Raw genomic sequence first — 22281 nt, forward strand, 5'->3', positions numbered from 1 at the left:
GGAAAGTAATATCTTTCACCACACATTCCTTATTTCCATAATTCCCTCCATCCTTTTCTAACCACTAAAAGGCCATTCTTCTTGTTCTTGCACCTGCTTTTCTCCTCTATCTTGATACCCTGTTTGAGTACAGGGAATGTGTACTCATCCTTCAACAACCAGATCAAACAGCCACTCCCTGCTCCACACGTTTTTCTAATTTCCCTGAAGACTCTCCTGAACCTTTGCATGTGATCATCTCAAGAAACATGTCCCAGTGCTTTTCTTTTCTATTTATGTGTTCATCTACAAACCCTAGGATTGTGTGTTGGTGTGTGTGGGTGTGACTCGGGGTGGTAGAAATCTGAGATGTACATAAGGGTGGCAGAAGTATAAATATTTATATCCATGCATGGCATGTGATGTAGCATATTGTAAATATGCAATAATATTTGCAGAATGAGTGAATAAATGCTCAAATCAATTAAAATACATTAAATTTTCCTCACAGTTTTAAGGAAAGTTTACATAAATTTTCCTTTCTAAATTATCTGAGGAACTCTGACATAGAATGTAATTTCAGTTAAAAGGATTTTTTGAAATTTAAATAATCTGCATATTGAATTAGCGATTTAATTTAGCTTAGACTATCCTACAAACTTGTAGCAATGCTTTTGTGGAATTACACTGTGCGTAGTCAGGAAATGCCCACTTGAATCGTAAGATTCATGAAATGCCTACCATAAATTAGAGCCTGATGTACTTTGTACCTCATATGTGAAAATGTAGGTGCAAAAAACTGTCCTGAATCCATATTAAGATACCTAAGAGATGATTTAAATAAATGCATTCTTATTTGTCGTCCACCTACTCCTGCCCACCGCCTTATGAGCCAGTATGTTCTTCTTAGTGTATATTTTTGGAAACTGATGTCCGTTTTTCCAAAGTTTTATTTATTTGTTATTGAACAGGCATGTACTCACCCTTTAACTAATTCAACCACAATAAAGTCATTTCCATCCCCACTGTTATATAGAATTAGTCCATCTAGGGATGTTGTCTTGAACTGGAAAAAAAGATGCATAGAAGTGTAGGCTTGCAAGGTAGCTAAGGCAACATAGCTCGATTTGGTCTTGAAGGTGACAGGATCTGCTATGATGTTCCTGAAGCCAAATCTGGCATTGAGCTCACAGTAATCTATGTCGCCATTTTTACACAGATCAATGTATGCCATTCCATTAAATGTCAGGCTCTGCAGGTGTCCAATGAAGTTGGAGGGGACAGAAGAAAGATACCGTCGTTCTGTGATGATGCCAGTCTCTATGTTATGGAACTCCAGCCTAGTATGATCACCTGCCATTTGACCTAAAAGAGAAGAAAATATATGATTATTTTCCATATCTGAAAGGCACTTTCAACTTTAGGCTTTCATAGCAATATCACATTGTAAAATACAAGGAGCCAAATACCTCCTTGGTACTCAGTTGTATATAGTAAGAACACTTAAATGATGCTAAAAGGTAAGCCTGGATTATATAATAAAACATTCTAAAGACAGGTTTTAATCTGTCCAAATTTTAGTCTTAACAAAAAAATCCTCATTAACAAAAGTAATGGTATTTTTAATTAATTTTAATTTAATTTAATTTAATTTATTTATTTTATATATTTTTTGAGACGGAGTCTCGCTCTGTCGCCCAGGCTGGAGTGCGGTGGCACGATCTTGGCTCACTGCAAGCTCCGCCTCCCGGGTTCACACCATTCTCCTGCCTCAGCCTCCAGAGTAGCTGGGAGTACAGGCGCCCGCCACCATGCCCGGCTAATTTTTTGTATTTTTAGTAGAGATGGGGTTTCACTGTGTTAGCCAGGATGGTCTCAATCTCCGGACCTCGTGATCCGCCCGTCTCGGCCTCCCAAAGTGCTGGGATTACAGGCATGAGCCACCACGCATGGTAATGGTATTTTTTAAAGGCGAAAAATAAACAAATTAGCAAGAGAGTGAGGAAACAGTAAAAGAAAGAGGGAGGAAAAAGGGAAAGAAGGGAGGGTGCACAGAGAGACGCATTAGGGGCAGTGATTATTCTCAGGCATCCCACTAGAAAGTGATATATCTCAGCTTCATGGTTAGGTAATGTTATTCTTTATAAATGTTCTTCCAGGAAAATAAAATAAAGAAAAAGGACTATATAGTTCCCTATACCCAACAGAAACAGTGGAGAGTTGCAGCCCTTTCTTCCAGTAATGAAACATGAAAGTGTGTTTGAAGTTAAATATATACTATTCACTTTCCCTCTTCATGCTCAATAATGGCCATAGTTTTTGTTCACGTTAGTCTTCTAAACACATTAGAAATTGTGTTGATTTCTGGACTTATGCCATTTTTTTGGTCCTTAAATTTTGTATAACTAAATTGAGCAAAATACACTAATTGAAAGCCTGCCCAATTTTGATAATATCAGTAAAATTAGCCCACCATGCTCCATACCACAAGGCAAAAATCTTTAAACATCCTAGGGTGAAGCTTGGATGCAAATTTATTTAGCAATTGACTATTCCACTCAGTCCTCATTTCTTTCTATCCCTCCATATTTCTCTGTCAAACCCATTAATAGCAAACTTAGTCCCGTCATCTCCAGAGTGATCATTTTACCTCTTTGCAAGGTTCAAGGTAAGATAAATAAGCAAAGATGTGAACTTGTTTTCTAAATATTACAACACAAGTATAAAGTACTTGTATCAGTACTAGTGGTTCACACCCAACATCTTGCTCTTGTCTAAATAAACTGTCAGTCACTCTCTTCTGCAACTAAAAATGTTCACTTATTTTGTAATCAAGTTCTTCCATGTGCTAGCTTCCCCACCCGATTTGCCATAATTGGAAAATGTATCAAGTTATGCCATTCCATCATCCATGTTAATGAAAATATTAATTAGAGCCAATCCTAGAATCAGCCCCTGACAAAATGCATTGAACCTTTTCTCCAGGGGTAGTGAAGACTGAACAACCACCAATGTGTGTCCCCTTCAGCCAGTCTGACAAATTTCCATCTCTTTAGTCAAGACAGTAAAATATTAGATAGCATTTTAAGGAAATATCTGTAAGTAAAATTTCGATGGCATGCTTTTTGTTGTGCAAGAAAAATTGTTTACATATTTCGTTAATTGTCTTTGATGATTATACATGTATTTGTGCACAAAACTCCCCTGAACTGTACTTAACCCTATTTCATTTTCAAACACTCTTTATTAGTTTTAATCTTGGAAACAACATTCTACTCATCCTTGGCATGTTCTCTTTTCAGTCATTGGCTTGTTCTGATTCCCTTTCTGCAAACATTTTTAAAACAAAAATGTCACCATAAATAATTGTTTCATTTCTTCCTACCCTCACCACCATACCTCCTGATTGTCTATCTGATGCAAAAGTACCATTGCATCCTTGCCAATTCTGGTTTTTCCTGTGACATCATTTCTATCTTCTCCCTCAGTTCTTCCTGTTCAATGACCTCAATATTGTTCTGTGGGGATCTACTTCTTTGGTAACAAATAAAATTAATATTTAATTATTTCCAAATATAAATCTCTAAAGACACCAGCAACATTGAATTAAGAAGCTAAGTACAATGAAGAATATGAGAAGTTTAAAAAATGGGCTAGGCACGGTGGCTCATGCCTGTAATCCCAGCACTTTGGGAGGCCTAGGCAGGTGGATCACCTGAGGTCAGTAGTTTGAGACCAGCCTGGCCAACATGGTGAAACTCTGTCTTTACTAAAAATACAAAAAATTTGCCAGGCGTGGTGGTGGGTTCCTGTAATGCCAGCTACTCGGGAGGCTGAGGCAGGAGAATCGCTTGAACCTGGGAGGTGGAAGTTGCAGTGAGCCGAGATGGCGCCATTGCTCTCCAGCCTGGGCGACGGAGCAAAACTCCGTCTAAAAAAAGAAAAAATGTCATGTGGGCCTTGCCTTGATTTTTATTCGATGCTACATTAAAATATGAGCCTTAACTCAGTGAACCCTACCCTGATCCTGAAATTACCATGTTCCATCTTAAAGGCTCTATTAATGAAACAACCAATAGTAAAAAAAAAATTCTGAAAAAAAAATTTCTAACACTTGAAATTAAACATTACCCCCAGTTGTCAAGTTCTTAGCAGCTCTAAAAAAGGGAAACACCAGTTAATTCCAGACTAAGGAGTTCAGCAACAAAAATAAGACAGTACTCATTTTCCTTTCTCAAAGGAATAGGATATACACAGAGAGCACAAATAATAAAAAGGTAGTAAAACGGCATTGAAGCAACTATGGCCCAGTTACATGAAAAAAAAACATTATAATTGCAGTAATGGCAGATATATTTGTTCATTGGGGAGAATTAGCTCCCAAACCCATTATTTGATGACTAAGAAAATATTAACTGATTGTTACCTTCTTTAAAAAACATTATTTTTTCTCAGGATTTTACTCCAATGCTTAATACTCATCAGTAATATAGCCACTTCTACTACTGTAGATATTTGTTGATTAAATAAGAAAAAAATTATAAGACTTTGAAGGGGAAAGATTTTAATGTTCTAATCATTTAAAAATGCACTACCCAAGGAGAATTTGGAATTAGCAAAATGCCTCTGATCAAAATACCTAAGGTATAGCAGATTGACAATAATCTCCAACAAGACAACAACCAAAACATGTTTCCTAGATGCTGTGCTTGTATAGAAATCTCAATATTTCCAAGTCAAATATTTTTACCAAAATAGATAGCAAGGTTAATGTGTGTTCTGTGTTAGGTTACATTTCTCATGTCAAGCAAAATAACCCTCCCTTATGTTCACTTGTTAATTCACCTAAAATTACTGATTGTGTGGTATATGTGTCAGGTGCTAGCCTTTGTATTGGAGAACTAGTGTTGAGAGGAGCAGAAAGGGCCCATTTTCTCCAAACTCAGGGTCTATTGGAGAAAAGCAGACAAAAGAGGTAAAGATGTAATTAAATATATAATAATAAAACTCAGAGAAATGCTATGAATTTCATGAATGGGGTATTGTGTTGCTTAATGTGAAATGGAAGAAGATGCCTAATTTGATATTTAAGCTAGATTTGAAGAATTAAAAAGAGAAAGCTATGCTAAGAATCGGAGAAAGGCAATCAAGGGTGGATTCCAGGAAGGGGAGACGAATGAAGGAAGGCTTCTGGATGAGAAACAGCTAGAGAGCATGGCTGGGGAACTGGGAGCAAGTAGGTTGGTGACCCACATGGAATTGAAAGGAGTGGGAGTGCCAGGGTCCAGATTTCTCACAGTGCTTCTTATATTCAGAGCTAAGGAGGATTTGAAGCAGGGGTTAACCATGACTCGTGTGTGTGTGTGTGTGTGTGTGTGTGTGTGTGTTTATTCCCTTTATGGGTGCAAGAGATTGGATAGTGAACTATGGCAGCTATAGTAGAAATGAAAATAATCAACAAAAATATAATTTTACAGAAATAATTTCTAGGGTTTACTAATGATGTACAGAATGATAGAAATGAAGGGAATGGTGATGCCTGGCTTCCAGGCTTGGGTAACTGGATATATGATGAACGTCGTTCCATAAAGGACATACACACAGAGATATAAAAAACACAGTTCTAGATTTTTTTAGACAGACTAGATGATGAGTTGAAGCCCAGTGACTTTCCACTTAGGGATTCCACATAATTCGTACAACCCCTTGTCATTTACGACCTAGGAAATCTCCTTCCTTGGGCTTCTCTGTTGGCAACTACTATCCTCATGACCCTAGGTGAGGTGCAAACATTCCCAAGAACAGCCTGAATATGTACTGCCCTGTGTTCCACAGATACCTGACTTAACAGAATTACTATAAAACTTAAAGATATGGGAAAATGTAGGACTTTGCATGAAGAGTCTCTGGTAGTTTCCTTCTGAAAATTCTTCTCATTCGGTAATTTCTGACTTGCTGTAAAATTTAATAAGAAACTTCTATTGCTTCTCCGATTTATGGGTGGCTTCAAGTGTCCAGTAGGATATTTGAAAGAAATCTCAATCTAAAGCTTTCATTGCCACATTTGGAAGCCTTTTATGTACTATGTAAATCAAGGCTGAATCATTCTTATGAATTGTTGGCTTTCATGAGATCTCTGACAAAAAGGAAGGAAGGAAAGAAGGAAGGAAGGAAGGAAGGAAGGAAGGAAGGAAGGAAGGAAGGAAGGAAGGAAGGAAGGAAGGAAGGAAGGAAAAAATCAACAATGTACCTAAGTTATTTTAAAAATAACTCAGCATTTGATGTTAAGTCTTAGGAAGAAATGAGACAAATAGTCATAAACTAATCCTGACTTGTTAGTTGGTTTATTGACTGTAGTGGTATGGGCAAAGCAATTTTGAAATATTTTAGATGCATTATTGGATTAAGCAAATGAATAAATGACATTACTGGGAGCCAGGATTCTCATCTCGGACGAAAACACATGTAAGTATGGAATGGGAAAAATAAACAATGCTGTAAGTATGACGGTAACAGTGTAAACTCACACTTTATAAAATGTATGTGTGTGTGTGTAAACTCATACGTTATAAAATGTGTGTATGTGTATATTTATATGTACATATAATGTATATGTCTGTGTGTACATACATTTACATGTATGTTTGGGTGTCGGTATATATACTTGAATACATTTCCTATCTGTCTGCTGAAGGGGTTAAGAAGCAAAGATACCCCAGTAGCATTGAGGACACCTACCACCCAAATCTTGACCTATATCATTCCTCACTAAATGGTAATTAAATGGCTAATTCTAGGGGCGAAGTATAGTAGATAAAAGTTGTAACTGGAACATCCTGTTATTCCAAGAAGTAAGAAAAGGGCCAGGCATGGTGGCTCATGCCTGTAATCCCAGCACTTTGGGAGGCCAATATGGGCGGATCACCTGAGGTCAAGAATTCAAGACCATCTGGCCAACATGGTGAAACCTCATCTCTACAAAAATTAGCTGGGCATGGTAGCACACGCCTGTAATCCCAGCTACTTGGGAGACTGAGACAACAGAATCACTTGAACGTGGGAGGCAGAGGCTGCAGTGAGCTGAGATCACTCCACTGTACTCCAGCCTGGGCAACAGAACGAGACTCCATATCAAAAAAAAAAAAAAAAAAAAAAAAAGAAAGTACTAAAAAAAAATGAAGGCATGTCATGAGATCATAGAGGCCAACTTAATGAAATTCACACTGGCAAAAATTGAAAAAACATTTGGGCACCAAAATCATACGACAGAGTAATTATGAAGTATTATAAAAACATAGCAATAGTGGGTCTACAACAAAAAGAAAAAAAGGAAAGGAGGAAGACAGAAAAAAAAGAGAAATGAAAAGAAAGACCAATTAAAAAAAAGAAAGAAGGGAGAGAGAAGAAGAGTCCTTGCTTGCAGCAGAATGCTAAGCATTGACTGTAAATGTGGAAGGAGTGCTGGAGTTTGAAAATAATCAATTTTTGTAACTCTCAGTGCAAAGACTGAATCAAGTAAAACTCTCCAGTAGATACTAAATCTAGGGCAAAATTGTGATGAGGTACAGGATATGTGCTTGGTCTTAATATCTCCCCATAGACAGTTTACTAGTTGAAAGGGACAAAATGTGGTAATTATAAAATGGAGAAAATGGACAACAGGTTGACCTAGTGGTCAAATTAAATCACCAAAGACATGGGCAGCATGTGCTCCAGATGGGATACTGTACAGAGGACATAACAACAGCAATGCAGTATTTCATCCAATAACGTAAAATACACATTCAATCATGAAGAGACATCAGATAAACATAAACTGAGTGAGTTTACATTAATAAACTGGAAGAGATTATATATTTCAACATTGTTAATGTAATGAAAACAAAGAAAGTTCATGGAAATATTCTGGATTAAAGGAGGCTAAAGAAACATGACAACTTAAAAAAAGAATAGCTGGCCCTAGACTGCACACTGTACTGGAGGGGAAAAATGCTTATAGCATATTAATAACATTGAATCAACTGACAAAGCTGGAATATGAATGACAGATTAGAAAAATAAATTGTATCTATGCAAAGTTTACTGAAGTCAGTGGCTTTTATTTCTTAAATAAGGGGATATTCCCATTAAAAATATATATATATATGGTGAAGTATTTTGGGTTAAAGGGACATTGTGTATGTAACTTACCCTCAACTGGCTAAGAGAAAAGAAAGAAAGAGAGAGAGAAGAGACAGTGAAAGAGCACAAATGTCAAAACAAGTTGGCTTAAATGTTCACAATAGTAAAGCTATAAGGGTATTCTTTGTATTATTTTTGGAACTTTTTGTAAATTTGAAATTATTTTGAAATAACTTTCTAAAATAAATTTCTTAAAAAAATGTTTTTCACCATTCTTCGGTTTTCATCCCTGGTACATCCACTGCAGTAAAGGACTTATTACTTTACATCCTGGACCATCTAAAACACTACCACATAATTAATTTCGCTCAAAACATATTTTCTCCACTTACTCTTCAGTTTAAATGCAGTGACTTCCAATTTCCTGAAAGTCTACGAAATATGAACTCCTTCATCTAGACCATCAACTCATTGGCCTCAAAAGGCCATTCTAGTCATGCCCACCGCCATATGTTTGCAAGAAGCAAAATAAAGCTTCTTAGTTCCCTGAACATTACTCTAGCCCCATCAGCATCATTCGTTCTTGTGTGGAATTCTCTCCTGCATTATCCTTTCTTTAAAGCCTAGATCAAGTATTATCAATTGCTTTAACAATACCTGAAACCAAGTTCCTCAACTTCTCTTCTGAACTCCAAGACCATAAAGTACTCACGTCAACCATTCAGTAGTTCATCCATTACTCTATGTAACATATCATACTCTATAATAATCTGTGTTTTATGTGTATGTGTGTATTTTCCTTATAATAACATGCATTGTCTAAGAAAATACTTTCTATAGAGCCATACACTTACTAGGATATTGATGAATATAAAGCAATGGACTGTAAGTCAAAAACCAACCAACCAAAAAACACAAAACAAAAAACAAACATAGGTTCTCTCCTTAGATCTCGTAACACATTCCAATAAAACATAATTCACTTATCCTGCTCAAGTACCACTTACCTCATCTACAGAATGGGAATATGTGTGCCCTATCTACTTCACAGGACTCTGTAATATTCGAGAGGCACTCAGAGACTTAAAAATGTTCTATTGTAGTTCTGGCATGATCTTGCTGTTGGCAGCTGCCTCTTCCCAACTCTTACATGTGACCTTAGATCCTAATGCTCATTCCCATGTCTTTTGAGAAAACCTGGTTGTCCAAACTATGGATGCTGATCTAAAAAACAATCCATTCCTCTTCAAAGAACTGTCCTAGACCAAAACTAATCGAACTTCGGCTGATACTCTTCTGCCTTGTAAAATTGTTTACCTTCCTTCCCTAAGGAATGATTCTTTCAAAAGTTTAAAATCCTATAGGTCATATCTCCACATTGATACAGTTGACTGTTCTCTGGGCATGGGGACCTCTTTCAAATTGAATGAACAGACATATATCCACTGTACAAGGACCATTTTGTGCTTTTTACCAGAATAATTAACACGGCTATCTTCTCTGAAAAAAGAAAAAGAAGCTAATATCCCAGTGGGTCATGTGCTTGGAGCTGTTTTCAAAGTAACTAAAGGCACAAGGATTGGTCTTCCTTGTGGCTTTCCTGTGTTTCTAGGGTGGATCTGCATACAGCTCACCTCAGGAATGTAAAAATGGGGGTTGAACTTGACATCCTCAATATTAGAATTTAACCAACTGAGATAAATGGCCAAAAATAATCTATTATAGCTTAAAATGAAAAGGCATTTCATCTGACAGTATACCAGTGTATCTATCAACTTACCTAGAAGTTAAAAGATAAAACTTGCAGTTTTTCTTGACCAAAACATATACAAAACAAAACAAAACAAAACAAAAAACTCAACAGATATTGGCATCTAAACATGACTGCAATATTTGATGAGGCAGTAAGATATTTATCAGGCCACAAAAATAAAATATATTACAAATTCTTCTTGCACTATTAAAGGGCCAATAATATGACATAAAACGTGTCATTTTTGGGGAAAAACACTTAACAGACTGCTTATTTAATAAAATTGTTACTAGAAAAAATCAAATAAAAATGGATTGTGTGTATAAGCTTCAAGTTGTGTACCAGCTTTGGTGTGCAAAGTCACCTGCAAGAAATGAGAGTCAAAAGTGTTAGCATAGGAAAAGGCAACGGGGACAGGGGTGCTTACCTGTCATGGCCTGTTGGTCATCCACTGTTAACTTTAAACTTTTTCCACGCCGAACTACACGCACTGTGTGCCACTCGTTATCATTGAGGTTATAGCCGGCAAAAAGAGTCTCGGGACCTTTGCCTGTAGAATATGCCAAACAGTCATTATGGACACTCAGAATCAGTCAAGCAAATGAACCTCACAGAGAGTGAGAGAAAGAGACAAAGAAGCGGGGAAGGTGAGGGACAGGGTAGAGAGAGAGAAGAGAGGAAGAAAGAGAGAGAGTAGGGAGAGAAAGGAGAGAGAGAAGAGAGGTGGGCTGGACCAATTTTCAAGCCCATTAGAGTCATAGCAAGCAAGGAAAATGACAAATTTACAAACATTCAAGTGTGACCATTTAAGAATCTTTAACCCTACGCATTGATCTATAACAAGTAAATTAACCTGCTGTCATAAATAGGCACAGTCAATATAGAACTGGGAACTCACCCAAATTTAAACACAGATTTTAAACATAAATTCTCTGATTTTTAGTTACCACTTTCCTGCGAACAAAGTGTCTAGCCATCACATAACCTCTGAGTTCTAGAAGATATCTGACTGCAGCTGATAAGCTAATCATTTTCAGTGAGATAAGTCTTCCAGTAGACTCTGGGAGAAGGTACTATCTTGTGTGATAGCTGCTATTCTGCTCTTATACCTGGTACCTACAGTGCTCAACAAGTTCTTAGGTTCTTTAGCCTCCTAAATGTATGGAACTTTGAGTCTAAAAAATACATAGAAATAAACCTTACAACTAATTGACCTGTATGTCGCAAATCTCTCTGTGTGTGGTGGAGGCACTTCTGGCAAGTGTAGGTATACGTATTGACGCACAGTAAGTGGACCGAAAAAAAGGAAAGAAAAAAAAAAGGCACAGCCAATAACGGGCCAACTGCTGAACATGAAGGAAAAGTAGTGATGTTAACCAACAGTAGAGGACAAGGGATTACCAGTGGGCAGTGAGTGGGCAAGAAGTATAACTTCTTGTTATACTTCTAGTGAATAACTGCTAGTGAATCTATATAAACCTACGCAAATGAAATTTAAATGGATTCATCAGAGACATATTATTTCAGAAAGCTGTTTGGTAGAAATTATTGAAATGATTAAGTTAGACTATATCCCTCACCTCACCTCAAAAAAAAAAAAAAAAAAAAAAAAAAAGGCAAAGGAAAATGCTTCTAATATAACTGGATAGTTTTATTTAAAAAATAAGTATTTCTACTAATCTGACATTATGAGTCATTGAGAAAAAACAACATTAAAGATACATTGTTTGGTAATGATTTTTTTCCCTGGTGTTTTTTTTTTTTTTAAGTATGAAAACATGGTGGTACATTAAAATAATGAAGGGCATTATATCATTGAGTTTCATGGCTTTCAATGGATTGAGAATCAGGATTGGAGTTCACAATTTGTTTAACCAAATTTTGCCAGCAAAACCAATTAATGCCCAAGGATCACAGGAGGATATATGAGAAAGTAAAGATACAGGCCAAGGAGAAGAAGAAAAGTAAAAGGAGAGTGAGAGAGATCGAGTAAGAGAGAGAGAACTGAGTAGAAGAAAACCTGAGTTTTCCATCCACATGAGATCACTGTTTGCTTTCAGAACTACAGCTTATCCACCAGCCTATTGATTTCTCTCTTATGGTGCTACTAATAATTCAAGTGTTGTATCCTTGGCTGGTATATCTCAGGTTAGAAATGAGCCAGTGATATGAGGTAAATTTTACAGGATGAATTGTCTCAGTTATTTATATCTTTTTGTTTCTTTAGAAAAATTAAATTACAAATCCAGACACATGAATTTAAAACTATTCTAGATATAACAGTTTTAAGAGATTGATGGCTAAATAACTAGAGAAAGCCTGCTAGTCCAGCAACTGCAAAATACTTTGAGATCAAATGTTGAAAGCAAGTTCCAGGATGAAAAAAAAAAAAAAAAAAAAAAAGACACCTCTTTCTAAATTCAATAGTGAAGAAAGAAGTGTTTAATAACTCTGCAGCATCTTAGCATCCTGCTGGCAGTAAGGGTCATCTTTCATTTTGATCCTTGAAAAGAGAACATATCATTTTATAGCTATTTTTACAGGGGATTTTTTTTTTTGTTAGAAATATGTGCTTTTGAAGCAGCTTCACTTCTATTCTTTTCATTTTTAAATATATTTTGTCAAGGAAAGGAAGCATACATAAGGGTGATATCATCGTTATACCCCATCCTGGGCTTGATCTTGCAGTAAAGTCATAATGCTTAATCTATGCAACAACTATTTCCATAACAACAGGCACAAAATCCAATTAAAAATAACCCTTTGGTTCATAAAATTCTCTGTGGGCCAAATTCTAGCTCCTTTCATGAATTATTAAAATTGTGAACAGATTGATTTTGGAAGATAAGGTTTTTAAAAAGGCACTTAATAGTCTCACTTCAAAACAATGTTACCCATGCAGCATGAAGTGTAATGGAAAGTGCACTAGACTAGGGAGTTAAGAATTGAGGTTGCTAGGTCATGATTTGCTACTAAAAAAGAAGTTGGGGGTTGGGTAGTGCTTAATATGTAGCAGGCACATTGTCTGTTGTCTGGTTTCACCTTTACATTATTAATCTACAGATGTGAAACTGAAGGCCTATAAAGCTAAAACTACTTGTCCCCAGGTCACACACCTAAAAAGTGGTAGAACCAGGTTTCATCCTTGGCCTGACCTCCTCAAAGCCTGCATGCTTTTCCCTGCATCATCCAGCCTCTTAGTTATGAGACTCTTTGGCTAACAACTTAACTTCTCACTTTCCCCATATCGGAACAAAGGAGGTGGGAAAGATGCTCTTTGTGGTGACTCCCAGCTCGCCCTACAGAATGATCCCACTGCTAGCAAATCCTACACATCCTCTGGATAAGTCCTGGTGGAAGCAAATCTGTAAGTAATACAATGTCTACCTAGGGATGCTGAAATGACTGCTCCTAAAGATATGAAACAGAAGAAGGAACATCATTTTAGGACCTGTCTCCACCCATAATCAGCAATTTGCTAACACACTCAACTTCTGGTGCTCTCAGCATTCCCATCCACAAAGTGAGGAGAGTTTCCAGCTGATCTTTACAGTTCTTTTAGAATTTCACTTTCTCACAGAATTCAACATATACAAACTTGTTAAAGAAAGATGGTTTAACTGTTGAAATTTTGAATTTGAGAGTTTATCCTCTTGCCATATTTTTAATGGCAAAATTATAGTAACTTCAAGCTGTTAATGACTTTTCAGGATTTCCTTTCCTTCGGGGGATATCAAACTGTGTATCAATTGTGCCCACGTCTTTCTCCCTGCATTAATGCACTATAGACTGAATGTGTGTGTCCTTCAAAATTCAGTATGTTGAATTTCTAACCCCCAATGTGATGGTATGAGAAGGTGGGGACTTTGAGATATAATTAGGTTTAGATAAGGGTGGAGCCCCATGATGGAATTAGGGCCCTCATAAGAAGAGGAAGAAACACCAGAGCTTCCCCTCTGCCATGTGAGGTTACAAAGAGAAGGCGGCTGCCTACCAGCCAGAAAGAAGGCCCTCGCCAAGAGCCAAATCTGCTGACACTTTGAACTTTGACTTCCAAGTCTTCAAAAAACTGAGGTGGAAAAAAATATTCTGTTGTTTAAGCCATCCAATCTATGGTATCCTGTTGTAACAGCCCAAGTCGACTAACACTGTGGACAATATTTTAAAGACTTTTAAGAAAGTCTATAGCTGGCCAGGTGCGGTGGCTCATGCCTGTAATCCCAGCATTTTGGGAAGTCAAGATGGGAGCATCACAAGGTCAGGAGTTTGAGACCAGCCTGGCCAACAGGGTGAAACCCTATCTCTACTAAAAAAAAAAAAAAAAAAAAAAAAAGTAGCTGGGTGCAGTGACAGGCACCTGGCACCTGTAATCCCAGCTACTCAGGAGGCTGAGGTTAGAATTGCTTCACCCCAGGAGGTGGAGGTTGCAGTGAGCCAAGATCTCGCCACTGCACTCCAGCCTGTGTGATAGAGTGAGACTCCATCTCAAAACAAAAACAAAAACAAAAACAAAAACAAAAAAACAAAAGAAAATAAGAAAGTCCATAGCCTTATTTCTATTAAAAGATATCATTCCTTATGTTTTGTGGGGAGTTTTGATTTGTTTGTAATTATACACTTGAGTTTTACTATAACATATTATTTGTCATAGAGGTATTAGGTTTTCATTTTATAGTTAAAGAAGTAGATTTAAAAGGATTGAGTAAATTATTAAGTCTCAAAGACAGTAAGAAGTAGAGAGAAAACTGAGATTTTGATTTTCTATTTTCATTAAAATGTGTTTTCCACAGAAAATGATCTGCAAGTCGTGTAAGAGTTACGATGGGGCTGAATGCCCACAGTTAATATTTCACCAGACCAGGTCAGAATTCAGCTTTACAGGCTAATGTTATATTAAAGAATTTTGGAACTAGGAGGGACAAGAGAAGTGTAGAATTTCAATCATCATCTACAAATAAGAAACACGAAGTGCAAAGACATTAGATGATGTCCCCATCGTCACAACTGCTAAATGAAGAAGCCTAGGTCTCTAGACTGTCAGTCTAACAAACTTTTTTTTTTTTTAAATTTATTTTTAAGACAGAGTTTCACTCTGTTGCTCAGGCTAGAGCGCAGTGGTGCAATCTTGGCTCACTGCAACCTCTGCCTCCATGGTTCAAGTGATTCTCCTGCCTCAGCCTCCCAGGCAGCTGGGATTACAGGCACCCACTACCATGCCCAGCTAATTTTTGTATTTTAATAGAGATGGAGTTTCGAGGCCAGTCTGGTCTCGAACTCCTGACCTCAAGCAGTCTGCCAGCCTTGGCCTGCCAAAGTGCTGGAATAACAGGCGTGAACCACTGTGCGCCCAGCCCTAACGAACTTTTAAAACATTATTCTGTTCATTAAACAGTGCTGATCTAGAATGAATTTCTCAAGTCACACCAAAATCTGAGTCTAAGTTTAATATCTGTCAGTGCTTTTCAACAGAGTTTGACCTAATCTATGTTCTAACTGTTTTGTGCCTGGTGATTTTCACTGAGTCTGCTGATGACCCTGTAGCTAAAACTTATTGATAACAGATGGAAGTAGAAGCAATAAACATTTCAGTTTCCCCTGATTCAGTGTAAGTTGAGTGTTCTTCCACAACCTACCCATCCATAAATTCGAGGTGTCTCTAAGATTAACTCCTAAGAAGGGTTGGAGTTAACCCTAACTTGAGGCATGGTATAGACAGAGGAAAGTGTGCGTTAGCATGTGTATGTGTGTATGTGGGTGTGTGTGTGTGAGAGGGATAGAGAGAGAGAGATACACTCAAAAGATGGTAGATTTTTCGCCCTGTTAGTAACCACATTTGCTAATGACTTTTACTTCCATTTTCGCATCAACATGATTCTTAGGTTTCTTTAAATATTAGTCTCAGAATAAAGGAAATTTCATGTTATAATTTGTAGTTATGGGAGTTAGTGGTAAAGAAAACTGAATTTTGTCCCTAGTCTGTCATTAACTAATTATGTAACCTTGAAGATGGCATTTATTCTCTCTGTTCCTTTTTATCTGTAAAATGATAATCCCATATAAAAGCATATTTAAAAAACTTTCCTACAGCCAACTTCAAACTATTGTCATTCTTAGAAGGACCAAAACCACCTTGCAGCTACATGAAAGACTGCAATGTGATAGTGACTATCCTAAGTGTGTAAGCTTTTTATTTTTATTGTTACTATTACGAATTTCATCACTTTTGGTTTGGCATAGTAGGCAGAGGGCAGACAGAGCCTTAAAGAGGCTCTTCTACCCAAGAATTACTAAACTCAAGTTGAATCCAGAGGACAATATTAATATGTGCTAGAAAATGTGTTTATTATTTTATATAGTCAAATTTTAATGGTGATAATTGTGTTTTTTTATTTTGACAACATTCACAGAATACAGCACCAAACAATCAATAAATGATCAAGGAGGAGCAGGGACATTCTGCTCTGTGTACCAAGATATCCTCCTGCTTTATGGACAAGTTCAGTTTGAACACTAAATCATAGACCAGAAACTTATGTGGGGAAATAATGAAGTGATCTTTAAAGCACATTTTCTTTTACTTAAGGCATATTATTCTTTCACCTGCTCAAAGAATCAGACCAGGGAAGGGCAATGTGAGAGAATCTGACTCGGTATTTCCCGAAGCTTGCCTTATGCAGGCCAAGTATGGTTGTGCAGTGTCAAAATCCAGGAGCTTAACTGGGGCCAAAGTTTCATTATTATTTTTAAATCAGTGGAATTACTTCTTTTCCACAAATAATCTTGCATAAAAGAATACAGAAACCATATAAAGGAGGAGTTGCCCTGCTAAGAGATAAAGGCAGGATAACTTGGCCTCTGAGGTGTCACCTGGAACCTCTGGACTCTGCAGTCCTTGTTTGAAAGTCAGTCTCAAACAAATAAATCCCCTCAACTAGGGGGTTTATTTCTCCCTTTAAAAAAAGAATAACTTTTTCATAAAACTCTAGTCAATGCTTGTTAAAAGTATTTTCAAATAACCCCTTGTTTTAAAAATTATATTTAACTTGCAAAAAGGATTTTTGTGGCCTATGAATTAAAAGCTCTTTCTGCAGAACATCATGTATTATGCATATCAAAGCCTACCAGTTTCAGTCTGTCCACGTTAACATCCCTCTAACATGAATTCCCTACACTCTCTTAATTATGAAGCTTAAATTCATAGATCCTCTTCTAAATATTTAGTAGATCTTTTCTTCTTCTTCTTCTTTTTTTTTTTTTTTTTAAGACCAAGTCTTGCTGGGTCGCCTAGGCTGGGGTGCAGTGGCGACATCTTGGGTCACTGCAAGCTCTGCCTCCTGGGTTCACTGTTCACGCCATTTTCCTATCTCAGCCTCCCGAGTAGCTGGGACTATGGGCGCCTGCCACCATGCCTGGCTAATTTTTTTTATTTTTTCTTTTAGTAGAGATGGGGTTTCACTATGTTAGCCAGGATGGTCTCCATCTCCTGACCTCTGATCCACCCACCTCGGCCTCCCAAAGTGCTGGGATTACAGGCGTGAGCCACCGCACCCAGCCAGATCTTTTCTTCTTATATCATATGAGTTATGCAACAGATTGGCTTTCCTTATTTTCCATCCTTAGGGAGCCAAGATTCAGGAATTTTATTGCATTTCAGCAACTTGAATTTTTTTCCCTTTTTAAAAAATGTCATTTGACTTTCTTCCTCAATGATGTTATGATTATTTTTGTTAATCACTATAAATTATACTTGAAAGTATTGAAGCACAGACTACTAAGTGAAGTATTTAAGAAAGAAAGAATAGCATTCAACAGATGCATAGCTACTTAGTCCAACTCTCCTTTTACAGACATCTCCATGGGAGGTTAGTTGCCTTGCCTCTGTCTTCCTTGTTATTCGCAGGGTGAAACTAATGCCTGGGCCTCAAACTTATTTAGGACCTAACATGCATTACCTAATTGTCTGGCCAAAGTCAGAGAGGGTAGACATTCTTTGACCTTTGCATATCATTCCTTTCTCTATTTATATTTATACATATTTAAAAATACTGTTCTAAATACATTTTAAACAAACCCACCTGCTTTGGGTAGCAGAATCAGTACAATTTACAAACAACCTCACTGCCATACACAGTTTGGGAAGCAGTGATGAAACAGGTGTGTTTTTTCATGTACCTCTCACATTTGGTTCAAATGTAGATTCTCACATATTTCAAGGGAGATCTGCATGCATCGTAAGAAAGGCTTGAACTTGGTTGAGAGTTAAATAAACTTGGATTTGAAAGCAGGTTTTGCATTTTCTGGTTGCTTAGGCTTGGGTATGTTAGTTTCTTTGAGCTTTCCTTCCATCATCTACAAATGTGCAATAATAATGCCTACCTTATTTCATAGGTTTGTTGTAAGGACTAAGGAATATAACAAATCTAATGTGTTTGGTGCTTTGCACTTTGTGTAATCTCAATGAATATTAATTTTCTTTCCCTCCTTTTTATGGAAAATATGGAAAATAACAGTGCATGAGTTCTGCAAACCACCAAAGGATCTACCATTAAAAAATGATTGACAGTCAAATATATTATACATTATATAAAAATGTATATTGAAAGAAACATCCAGAATTTTTATTTGAACAGGCACATTGCATAGTCTAGTATTTTGAAATTAGGACTCCCAAAGTCAAATTCTTTGGAACAGTCGTCATTTTAACCTGAGATTTGACAGTATTTGTGTTTGGTTATTTAATTCCTAAGCATTCACCCTAAATATAAAAATAAATGTAAAATACATTTACAAGAGAACCTGAAATATTTCAGTAATGACTTGCTTAATCTCGGGGTTAAAATAAGATGTACATGATACTAAATTTGGATCCTTTTTGCTAGAAAGCCTTGTGTGCAAATATCTCGTGAAAAATTTATACTGGTTTATGAATGTGGAGGGAAAAGATAGTGAAGAGCAATAGAGAAGAATGAAACAAAGCTGAGACCCTTTCATTCAATGCAAGCAAAGACCTCTAAGAGACAAAACTGGCAGATGCCTCTGGAACTGAAAGGTGGATGTGGCTGTACAGAAACTTGAAAAAAAAAAAAACAGCAGTTATATTTGAATTTTTAAACTCCTAGATGTGTGTGCCACAAGCTTAAACTCACTGCATCTCTACATACCCTTTAGGTAGCTATCTCCCTCTAGTGGTGCATGTATTTTAAAGAGGTTAACTACATAAGTGAACCATCTTCATGAGGTACCCTGCTTATGGTATATATACCCTGGTGTAGTTCTGAAGTTCACTTTATTTGTCTTACATATTCATTGTAATTTCTATTTTAAAATTCTACCTAGTTATTTCAGTGGCAATCTGACTTGCTCAATTAAACCATTTATCAAGCATGAAGATTTTGATGGGTATTTCTGCAAATCCATCACCTAACAAACTGCACAGATGATGGACAGGCAGGAACTTTTTTTAAAAGACTACAATCACCTTATACGTATAAATTGGTTCTATATTTATACATGACTGTTCAATATATTTAGACCTACAGCACCTGGAAATTGAATTAGGAAGAGAAGTTACAGTACCATAGCATCTGAGAATTATGAAATTTTAAAACTAAATGGTCCATATTGTGTCTGTTGTTTATCCCATTTAGCTACTTATTTATTCTGAGTTCCATGGCACCCATATGCTACTAATTTTGTTTAAAATTTATTTTGTACCAAGAACCGATCTCAGAATTGGGAATATCCAAGTTACCGTCAAAGGAACTTACATTCTAATAAGTCAGAGGTCAAAACACTTTTTCTGTAAAGGGCCAGAGTGTAAATATATTTGACTTTGCCGACCATGTGTTCACCACTGCAATTCTTCAACTTTACTACTGCAATGTAAAAGCAAGCATAGAATGTATGTAAACAAATGGAGTGGCTGTGTTTCAATAAAGCTTCATTAAAACTGGGAGCTAGCTTGAGAGCTATAGTGTTCAAGACCCTGTAAGATAAACATGTACAGACGATTTAAAATATCCTTTCCCGTAAATTTTGCATTGCATATTAAAGAAATAATAACAGAAACATACTCAAGAATTTAAGTGTGAGGGAACCTGAGTTTTAGATTTGATATTGCCATTAACTCTAACATAACCTTAAAAATGCTAATTGTCCTAACTCTTTTACTGCTGTTTGTTTTCTTAAGAAACAACTAAAAGCAATTTTTAAAGGTTTTAGCCCAGGCTCCCCACCTGAGAGGCCCCAGACAGGTACCGTCCATAGCCTGTTAGGAACCAAGCCGCACAGCAGGAGGCGGGAAGCAGGCAAGCCAGAGAAGTTTCATCTGTATTTACAGCTGCTCTCCATTGCTCGTATCACCATCTGAGCTGCACCTCATGTCAGATCAGTAGTGGCATTCGATTCTCATAGAAATGCAAACCCTATTGTGAAGTGCACATGCGAGATTCTAGGTTTCATGCTCCTTAGGAGAATCTAATGCTTGATGATCAGTCACTGTCTCCCATTACCCTCAGATGGGACTCTCCAGTTGCCGGTAAACAACCTCTAGTTGTACTGATTCTACATTTTGGTGAGTTGTATAATGATTTCATTATATATTACAATGTAATAGTAATAGAAATAAGGTGCATGATAAATGTGATGCACTTGAATTGTCCTGAAATCACTCCCGTCTGTGGAAGAATTGTCTTCCATGAAACCAGTCCCTCATGCCAAAAAGTTTGGAGAACGCTGCTTTAAATGACACAAATCAATTGACACAAATTAATTGCAAAGTCCTTCTACTTATAAAATGTAGGATAAATTAGGTTCCTTTCCTTTTCTGCAAATTTAGAGTAGAAACATTCATTAAATGCTTGCTCTGTGTGTGTGTGTGTGTGTGTGTGTGTGTGTGTGTGTGTGTGTGTGTGTGACTGCATGCACCTTTGTTTAAAATTAGATAATTAGGTTTCTACCTATATCAACTTTTCCAGGTACTAACAAGTTTTATTTGGCAGTTGACTTTGGGGACAGTAGTCTCTGGAGTGAGACAGGACCTGTGAGAAGCTGGAAGCAAGCCTTGTCATTGTGACAATGATGAGAAGATAGAAACAGAAGCAGGAGCTGCCACTGCTTGATGCCTGAGTCATGGTTGCTGGCAGCAGTACTTCCTACCTACAAATGATGAGAGGATATGTTTCCCAGGTTGTAATTATGACACCTTCGGCCTACTATTTGACTTTGCCATTACTTTCTGGTTTTAAAATAATCTTTCCTCCAGTTAAAAAAATTCAAAGGAGATTAACTCCTCATTACAGGTCTCTATTTTATCCTTCTCAATTTTTAGGTATTGAGTTGCGAGTGAAACCTGTTTGTTTTAATTTTTCACAAGAATCAGCTAAAACATTCAATTACAAATTAAATTTAGACATGCAAATGACACTACTAAATTGTCCTTTTTCTGCCTCTTAACATTACTAGAGGCAGAGCCACATAATTTGAGAGGCCAGTGCAAAGAAAAATGTGGAGTCCTTATTCAAAATTAAGAATTTCAAGATGGTACCAGTGGAGCATTAACGCAAACACAGGGCCCTTCTCAGCATATGGCACTGCGTGACTGCATGAATTGTATGCTGTTGAAGCCAGTCCTTATTAGGAGTGTCAGTTTTGCGCTTATTTATTTTTGATGCTTCCTTTAGTAAATTCTACATTCAAGAATGAGCATACCAGGCTGGAAGCAAAATTCTTTCTGTATCTATGTGAGAAGCATAGTTGAGTCACCTTCCCCATAGTGTCTGCACTTAATGACATGGCCTCTGGGGTATCAGAGAAGCTGTCTCAGGCTCGTCTTGCTGGCCAGGCCTGGTGCCAATCACGAACTGGGCTTGGTGATACACCAATAACCCTCAGAACCAGGAAGCAAAACTACCTGCTGAGCCATGTAACTCCTCTCTCTTTTCTTCTCTATTCCTCCTCAAGTGCTCCTCGATTTAGCCAAGGATATACCCTTGAGAACTATTCAGTGTCCTTATAAAGAGATACTTGTCTCCTTTTTTTTTTTTTTAATAAGCAAAGAGATAGAGTCCTAAGGACAGACACATTTCTTTATGCTAAAAATACTAGAAATACTCATCCCCAGTTAAAAAGTACTTTGATTAAATGATATAAAGTCAGACATTAAGCTTGATGTTTGTTTTTCAAAAATGAACACTAATAACAGAAAAAAAGACATTTTACAAACTTTAAAAAATCCACTGGAGAAATTAGTCATGTGCTGACTAATTACATTGCATTTATTTCTTGACCCACAGACTGTTGAGTTTTATCCTGGTTCTACAAGTTATTAGCTGTGTGACCTTGAGCAACCTTCTTACTTTCTGCATACCTCAGTATCCTCATATATCTCATAAGCTAATACTACAAACAATGCAAATAGGTTTAATGCA

The 22281-nt window shown here is 37.0% G+C and overlaps 1 protein-coding gene across 16 annotated transcripts in view; it reads right to left on the minus strand.

The window, feature by feature from the left end:
- NRXN1 (neurexin 1) overlaps positions 1-22281 on the minus strand; it is a 1137472-nt gene that overhangs the window by 591564 nt on the left and 523627 nt on the right. For all 16 annotated transcript variants that reach the window (XM_073022966.1, XM_073022965.1, XM_038006271.2 and 13 more), the window contains 2 exons: positions 10281-10403; positions 963-1344 (listed from right to left, as the gene is read on the minus strand). In XM_073022966.1, coding sequence (XP_072879067.1) covers positions 963-1344; positions 10281-10403 — 505 coding nt within the window. The remainder of the gene's footprint in view (positions 1-962; positions 1345-10280; positions 10404-22281) is intronic.

Source organism: Chlorocebus sabaeus, chromosome 14, assembly GCF_047675955.1.
Source record: "Chlorocebus sabaeus isolate Y175 chromosome 14, mChlSab1.0.hap1, whole genome shotgun sequence".
NCBI classification, from domain to species: domain Eukaryota; kingdom Metazoa; phylum Chordata; class Mammalia; order Primates; family Cercopithecidae; genus Chlorocebus; species Chlorocebus sabaeus.